The sequence below is a fragment of the Gavialis gangeticus genome, unplaced genomic scaffold (genome assembly GCF_001723915.1).
Source record: "Gavialis gangeticus isolate Ggan-Ray unplaced genomic scaffold, GavGan_comp1, whole genome shotgun sequence".
NCBI classification, from domain to species: Eukaryota; Metazoa; Chordata; order Crocodylia; family Gavialidae; genus Gavialis; species Gavialis gangeticus.
Genome location: NW_017728996.1, coordinates 24,628,014 through 24,636,849, shown reverse-complemented (window position 1 = coordinate 24,636,849; position 8,836 = coordinate 24,628,014). Strand labels below are relative to the sequence as shown.

Below are 8,836 nucleotides of genomic sequence, written 5' to 3'. Positions count from 1 at the left end.
TTTGCCCCCCCCCACCCAGCAGTATCTGTTGAGTCGGGGCTTTTTTTTCAAAGTGCCAGGAGCTGGGGTGGGTGGGGCAGCCATTGCCAGGGTGGGAGAGCGGGTGGGGGATGGGCCTGGGTGATTCGGCCAAATCGGATGCAGCTGAATCAATTCGGGACAGTGATTTGAATCACCAAATCAAATCACTGTCCCCCTAATTGGCTGAATCCAAAGCGAATACTAGCCGCTTCGCACAGGCCTAGTGTTTATGTAGTTGCCATCCCCATTCACCACCACCTTGTGCTTGTGTGTACTGTCTTCTGTTGGTGAGCACCAAAATTGTCTTGTAAAAGAGGTAGAAATGGGTCTGGGGGTCAGTACAGCTGAGGTCTTGGAATGTATCCCTATTTGTTACATTGTAAAGTATGTTCCCTTTTTGTGAATTTGAGTTATGCACCATTTTCCAGGAACACATGTACAGCATAAGGTGAGGGAAACCTGTATAGCATAGCACCCTCTTTGGGATGATCTGAAAAACTTAACTATAGTTAAACAGCATAATGTGGGAGCAGAACACATTTCAAGTTTTGACTTATTATAACTCCTATGCTTCATTAAATTCCCAGAGGAAAAAAAAATTGTCATTGCATTGTTAATGTAATTAAGGTTCTGGGACCAACCTAAACTTTAGTATTTCAAGGTTTTCCTAAAAAAGTTAAGATTATAACCACAGCATCAGATCATTGGACTCATCAATCACATCCAAGTGCACTTGGAAAAAGTCAGGCTGAGTTTACAACAAAGAGCAAAGATACTTACTATAGAAAGCAGTCTTTTAGGAAATGTCCAGTTCTGTTGAACTATAGCACATGTATGAACAACTATCTGATGGTGGCTTTAAAAAGCAAGCGACTGTTTGAGGCATGGCCTCAGTGGAAAAGGAGGGATAGCTAATTTGAGTAGAGAGACAATGCCAGTACATGTTTTAAGCTAGCTTTTTAAATAAAAAGAATGCATCATTTTCAGGGCTATAATTGACTGAATTCTTCCTATTTTATTAATATATTTTATACGATTATATTGACTATTTATTATGTAATAAGAAGCTCAACAGCTTCTACTGGGAGGGGAAACAGCAGCTTTAACGTCTGTTTGCACTATGAAATATTTCAGGTCACTTGCAAACCACAAGGCTTAGTGCTGTCTGTTTTTCAAATTGTAGCTTCTCTCCAAGTCAAAAGGCCTGGCCTGGAAAAAAATGCTGAAACTCCAAGATGTGCAGGTTGAGCTAGGGTTTAGCCTGGAGGAAATGCTGACCATTGTCGAGGAGGTATTTCATCCTGAGCCTTACAGCATACAGGAAATTTGTAAATGCCTGGGAATTAGCCTGGAGGAACTACGCACTCAGATCCTCAGTCAAAACACGCAAGATGGTGAGTGTACATCAGATGGTGTTTTTGATTTGAAATGTTTGTATTATTTTAGATAGTTAAATGCTAATATACACAGAAATCTTGCCAAAAGAGTTCATCAGGAGCCTGTTTGGAGGGTGCAGAAACTGGTATGCTATAAGCATTCACTGTGACCTTTAACTTGAAGTGGGGAAATGCATTTAAAACACAGTTCCAGCAAGACCAGTTTCTTGGCCATTGTGAATAAATCCCAGCCATCTTAAAATCATGTCCAAACAACTTGTGTCTGATTAAGGAAAAGTTTAAACTGCATTCCTTTTAGAGAATGTTTCTAACAAAGCCAAACTATATTAGAAACTAGTTAGCTGGAGACTCGTTGAATGCAATTTTAAGAAACCTTAATTTGTCTTAAATAAGAGCTTAAGATGAGGCCAACATGAGTCACGCTGCAGCCTTGCCCTACTTCAGTTTGTCCTGCATGCTGCCAGAGCGTCTCTTTGGAGGGCCCTGCTTCTGGTTGCTTCAGGGCATGCTACAGGAGCGTGCCCTGTCCACTTTTTTTCTGTGGGTTTTTTTTTTTTTATTTTGATGCCTGGATTTCCAGGTATCAAATTTAGAGCCCATGCTGCAAATATGCAGCATGGGGAACATTTTTTTGGTTCCCAGTGTGCCTCTTGCAACATCACAAACTGCTTTGAGATGCCACAAGAGGCATGTTCACCCTTGTCTGGACATGCCCCCATTGTCCTACTTTAAGTACCTGTGAAGTATCTGAGCTGACCCCCCAGTGTGGGGGGCTAGTACAAGTTAATTGCCATTCAAACTGTATGGCAAATGATTGCCCTCCTCAGCCCCCAACCACCTGTTTTAATCGGCTTAAAGCAGAGACTCTCAGACCTGGAATAACCCTGACTCTGTTTTAGCCTGTAGGGAGCTTTGTGTACATTCTGGTTAACAGAAGATTAACATCTTCTTAAACAATGAGAGAAAAGACATAGAAAGTAATGTCACTGTCGGAGAATGCAGACAGTACTATGACTGCTTTGACCTCTCCCTTTCTGCCACCATCTCCTTCACTGCTCCTTTTCTCTCACTTTCTCCTTTTGTGGGTCAAAGTGCCACCCCCCAGCAAAACATCAGCAGTGTACCCTTCTGTAACCTTATTCCCTTGATCTGCCTAGGAACACCTATTCTCTCCATGCAGGGGAGAGTTGGCTATGCATTTTTATGTCATCCCAAGATTCTCCCAACATCATAGGAATCCTCAGCTATCGAGTTGGGGTAGCTGTTGGCACTCTTTATACTACTGTGTGAGATCACTATCTCTTTGTAGAAAGCTTTACAGTGCCTAGGTTTGGATTACACTGACCGGCCTGATGTACAGTACTTCAGTTCTGTGAACTCTATATGCTTTAGATATTGCAGAGCATGAGTAACTTACTAATTTTATTTTCCTATGCCACCTTGTCCTTCATATTTCCACGCTCTCTCCTTCATGAGACAGTAACTCACAAATATTTATATTTTGTTACCTGATGCCTACAGCCAGCTTCTAAGGTTCAGTGGAGTTGAATTGTTTATACGGATTGTTATTTAGACTTAAAAAACAGCCTGGACAAAAGATTTCAACATAAAAGCCAAAGAAGAAAGTCCAAGGAAATGTTATGCTACAACTGTGTCTAGTGTTTGCAGATGTTTGCTGAACAGAATCTCTTATAATTCGTATGACCATGATTTAATTTGATAAGGCAAATTAAAATGGGTTGTGAAGTAAGCCTGTTTGCATGCACAGAGATACAACTACATAATAGATTCCTGTAGAATTGTAAGCAACTAAGAAATAAGGCAGATGCAGTGCACATACGCACATGCTCTCAATTGTTTGTTTTTTGTTGTATACCAAACAAATTACACTTTATGTTGATTTTGGAAAGCTACTGTTTGTTTGACAAAAATATTTTTCTTTTTGTTTCCTGTTTTTTTTTCACTGTACCCTAATGCCAAAGCCTGATTTCATGATATGAGAGGAAAAGAAATATTGATAAGTGATCACTGCAGAGAATGTCAGAAATTTTGGCTGAAATTAACTCTTTTGTGCATCATGGATGATAAAATACTATTTTGTTTTCATTGTGAAACTTAAAGAAAGGAGACTCCGATAAATGGTAGAATGTTAAAGTCAGAATGAGAAAACTTATTTCATGGATTCTGAATTTTTCTTTTTAGCTGAATGTACATTTCTTCTAGCTTCCATTTCTTCCAGCTCTCAAAGATCAGTAATAATTATTAACGTTGCATCCTTATATTGTACCCTATGTGTAAGAAGGTGAATGAGCTTTACTAAACGTGTAGCCATTTCAAAGCTGCATAAGCTGATGTGCCAGTAATGAAAATAAAGCCCTAGTCCTGACACAGTATTGTATTGCGCTTTGTTAAAACACAGCAATTGTATTCTTCCCATTCTGGTTAGTTTGCTTATATTAGGAAATTCTTAGCACAAATGGTAAATTTGGCAATGTGCAAGCTTGCAGCAAGGATGTTTTTGGTAATAGATTTTATTGGACCAACTGTATAGTTGGGAGAGATGCTAGACAAACTGTCAGGCATAATGTTCCCTTCTTCAAGTCTGGGAGAGAAGCCTAAGCTTAATACCAGATAAAACAATGACTTGTTTAACTCTAGTGTGCAAGTGAAGATAGTTGCTTAAGAGGAAGAGGGCTGTAAAAACATGGAGCAAAGAGAGGCTATGAGAAGTAGTTGCAAGTGAAGGGCAAATACAAACCCGTCTGCACATTTCCACTAGAGAAAAAGACCATCACCTGAAGCAACTTCATGCAGGAGACGGCCATTACTGCAGCTTGCCAGCTGGCTGTGCTGGTGCAGCTCATGACTTGTTTGCCTTTAGCAAAGGGCTACCTGGCCCTGGATGCAAACAGGCAAAATCTAAACCAGTAAGACTTCCACTGGAAGAGTTTTGCCCCTGATTCTGTGAAGGGTGATTCCCCACTGGATTGGGAGAAGTTACCCCAGTTGAGGGGCTTGTATTATTTATCTGCTACTGTTGTACACTGCTATAGGGATTTCACAGTCTGTAGCTTTTAACTGGTATATTTCCAGAATGCAGAACTCAGTTGGGGGAGAAGTTGAAATCCTTAGGAAAAAATGGTTCATTGATTATTATTTTAAAGTTTTCTGAATTAGGTAAACACAAGTAGCTCTTGCACAAGCATGTCTGAGACCTCTTTCCTTTTAACTCAGTTTTGAAATTCTGGGAGCCAAGGCCATTTGCAGACTATCAAAGCATGTTGTTTTGTACCTAGCATTTGGGGAACATTCAGATATACATACACAAGAGTATTCATTACTTACAAATACTGTTTCAAGTGATCCCCAGGAAAATAATGGATAAGCACAAAGGATCCAAGCAGACACAGCATCTACCAACAAATTGTGCTTTCATCTTGGGTAGTGAGCAAGAGAGGAGAAATTACAAGTTGGACTTGTAGGTTTGACATGCAGTCCTTTGCTTTGATTACACTAGCTGCAGCTGGAGGGAAGCTACAGGTTCCAGCTGTGCTATTTGGTTTTAGCCAGTCAGAAACGCTAATTTATCATCATCTAGCACTCTCTTTTACTGGCCACTTACCCCCTCTGACTCATCAGGTTAGAGTCACATTCTCTCTAATCATATTTCTTCTTGACCCTTTTTGCAAGATTTCTTACCCATTTTCACTGCCCTTTCCCGCATTGTTTCAGAACAGCTATAGAATGCTTTCAGTTGCATTTGTGAGGTGGATTTAACAATCTGTCAGAAGCTGAGTTTTTGAGACCTGCAGGAATGGGCTCTTAACTGGGAGTCAGAGATAGGACCAAAATCATGGTCCCTAACACAATTAAGCACTAGATCCAAACTTTGAGGGTAGTTTTGTAGTCTGGTGTTGGGTTTTGCCATTGAGCATGTAGCTGAAGTTAAAGCTGAGCATATAGCTGAGGATTCCTCCTATGCTAGGGAACCCCCAAGTGTCTACACTGTATCTCACCCCTCTTCCTTTGATGCCAGAAGGGTGTAGAAATTGGTTAGAAGCCACATTTGAACCCCTTTTCCAGCCATACCTTTCTCAATCAAGTCAAAGTCTGAAACCCCCAGTTTTGGAGATGTTTAGACCTGTCTGCAATTTTTGGCTTGGGACCCTCTTTAGAGGCAATCATATTTCCCAGATACACTTCTCTGTAATTTTGGCTTCATAGAGCATTTAGGGTGTGGTAGCTGTGGGGAAGTTGAGTATTTATAAACTTTACCACAACAGGATATTCTCCTATAAAAGTGTATTTCTTTTGCTATAAAATGTTTTCATTCTTCTTAAATGAGGTATTTTTAAACCATTTTTTCCCTTTTACGTATAAACGCGTAATCTAATTTTGACATAGACTTGGGAATTGGAGTATCTTAGGGGTTAAAAAGCATCTGCCTAGTTTCTGGTTTGGCTGGATAGACCCTTCCCACTTCCCTTTTCCCTCAGCCCCCAAAACTAACTTTAAATTCTGGGCAATTACTATGGTTAAAAAATAATTCTCCAGTAGCAGTGCAGCTTCAAGTGTGTGTTTTAGTAGCCTTATGCTCACAAATTTAAGTAGTCCAAAACAGCAACAGAAATGCTTGTACGTTTCTCTCTGTAGAAAGACATATCAGAAAGTAGACTTTTAAACCCCTTCCTATATACATTTGGTGAATCAAACTGTTATTGGAAACCTGGATTTAGTTTTCTCCTATACCACAGGAGAACGTGATAGCAAAGTGCCCCTTCATCTTAGAAGGAAGAATAATAACTATGTGTTAATTTTTGCATCATAAGCATTGGGCCAGCATTGTCTGAGGGGGGAAAAAGTTCTAGCATTAAACAGTGGGTGTCAGGATCAAATGGGTGTCTCACATTCAATAGTTTTTATTTTGCCAATAGTCCCATTTACCAATAGTTCTGGATTATGCTGCACAAAAAGGGTGGTAGAATGTGTTGACGTGATTTTTTTGGTGTAGTTGGTTCTTTCCTGGTGAGAGAGTTTACATTCCTACTTGTTCTTCAGAAATGAGCCATGAATGATTCATCATTATACAGGGAAATGTAATTTCATTAGCTGTCAAAGAGACCAGAAAAATATAGAGCCTAATAGAAGGCTAGACTTGAGCTAAAGGTCAGATAAAGCAGGACAGGAAGCCTCAAGGAAAAGAATGTGCTGAAGGTGAAGTAATAACAAATAATAAGATTTACTGGAACCTGCAATATTTTGTTGTTTCTTACACAGTAAATCCACATCAGCAACATGGACAAGTTTGCACAATTTTCACAAACTGAAGATTCAAAACTGACCTTACAAAAGGAAAACCACAGTAATGTATAGTTCTTTGCTATATTTAACTAACCCACATTTATCTGAGACATAGTTTAGGATTTTTGTTTGTTTTTTTCAGTGTTTTGACATAGTTTCATCTGTGTCACTTTCTCAAATTTAACACATCTATTTTCTGGAAGCAGCACAAATTGCATTGATGCGTTGGAAAATTCTGTGATTTCTTCCACAGGCACTTGGTAGCCATGAGCAATTTGGGCTAACTTCTCTATAGCTTTGATGGTGCCAAAGAATTGGTCTTTTCAGTGGAAATTCTTTGGGCTAGGGACAGACATTCTAAAAGCCTGAGCCTGAATTGTTTTAATCTTTGCAGGTTAGTCTAACCTGGCTAGGCAGAATCAGTTTGTAACTACAGACATCACCCCCGGACTGAAAAAAATGCAGGCACATGCCTGCAGTGGTTCAGGCTAGAAGCTGGGGGGTGGTAGAGGAGCCCTCTCTTCCCTTCTACAGCACTGAGCTGAGGAGGGCATGGCCAGGGCCCAGCAGGATGCTCTGATTAGGGAGGGGTTCCCCCCCTTCTGGGAATTGATAACCCAGTGTTTATCACCCCTAACTCAGTGTTTATCACCCCATTAAGAAACCAACAGAGGGATATTACCAGCTACCTGTTGATTCTGCTTCTGTCCCTTCTGCCACAGCATGGACTGTAGCCAGCATATGGTCTGCTAGCTAATGCTGAGAGGTGTCTGTGTAAGACAGAGGGGATGGGGATATCCCTGCTTAGCAGGGAGTGGTGAGGGGAGGTAGAGAGCAGAGGGAAGCCAGGCAGATGCCTGCAGTCTCTGCTGGAGCTGCAGCCAGGGAGCAGAGGGGAGGGAGGGGCCAGCTCTTCTGTGGAGCAGAGAGCCCTGCCCAGCCCAGAGAGCATGCCAGGATGCTGGGGGAGTCTGGTTTAACTTAAATCAGGGGTCTGGGACAGACATTGCATAAACCAGTTTGACCCAAATCATTCAAAAAGGTTTATCTCAAACCAGTTTTAGCCATTCTCAAATCGGTTTATGTGCACTGAACATCTGTTCTGTTACAGGTTTAAACCAATTTCTGATCACTTAAACCAGTTTATGTGTAATGTATGTCCCTAGCCATGCAGAGGATTGAAAACAGTGTGCAGGAATCCACTGACCATGTGTCAGTGGATCCGTAAAGGCATAAAAGGCATTGCAGAATCCACTGACCACGTGTCTTTGTGAAAAGAGATTAAAAATGAATACTTAGGGCAGTAGTTACTCTAAGCAGTAGCAACTGCTGAAGTACTAGTAGCAAAATGGGGCTTAATTTATTCAAGCTATGAACTGGGGAAAGGATTAGCTCCCTTAGAGTAGGTTGAACACAGGTAGAAATGCACAGGGACACTGCACAATGTCTAAGGCAGATTGTCAGAGGTTTCCAGAAATTTTCCCTCTGCTATCATGGATCATTATTATTGGTTTGCCTATTCCAAACACATTAACTAAGAAAATTCTCATTGTGAAGGTTTGTTTGGCTACTCATTAAAACAGAATAAAAGACTTGTACCCTACACGGCAGAATGTTGTTTCAGGAACAACACAGGGGGATTTTAGGGAATGTTTCAGAAGCTTCCCCTCTGGCAGCCTGACTCACCCCAGGGGAGACCCTCAGCTGGTAAAAATTGTTATAGCACCACTAAGAACAAAGTCTACATTGCATGCCAGCAGAGTATCTCACCAAATTGCTCCATTTTCAAGTTGACTACTTTAGAACCTCCCCCAGAAAGTGACTTTTTGTTAGATCTGCCATCAAAGATATATGGCATGCCAGATGCACAGAACTGCATGAAGTACCCTCATGGATATACAGAAGATACTGTAGTTGCAGGGCATTTAGAAGCAGGTATTTAAAGGCATCTCAGTGGGATTTAGGCATCTAAATACCTTTAAATATCTAGTGCTTAGGCCTAATTCCTCCCCTTCCTTGCCAGGGTTGCTAAGAAATTAACCAATTTTAAACAATCCCATTTATCCTGAGACACGAACTCATGAAATACAGTGCAATGATTGAAGTATAGATAAAGA

General features: G+C 40.8%; 1 protein-coding gene across 2 annotated transcripts in view; it reads left to right on the top strand.

The window, feature by feature from the left end:
* GALK2 (galactokinase 2) overlaps nt 1-8,836 on the top strand; it is a 100,270-nt gene that overhangs the window by 63,297 nt on the left and 28,137 nt on the right. For both annotated transcript variants that reach the window (XM_019504166.1, XM_019504165.1), the window contains one exon: nt 1,205-1,415. In XM_019504166.1, coding sequence (XP_019359711.1) covers nt 1,205-1,415 — 211 coding nt within the window. The remainder of the gene's footprint in view (nt 1-1,204; nt 1,416-8,836) is intronic.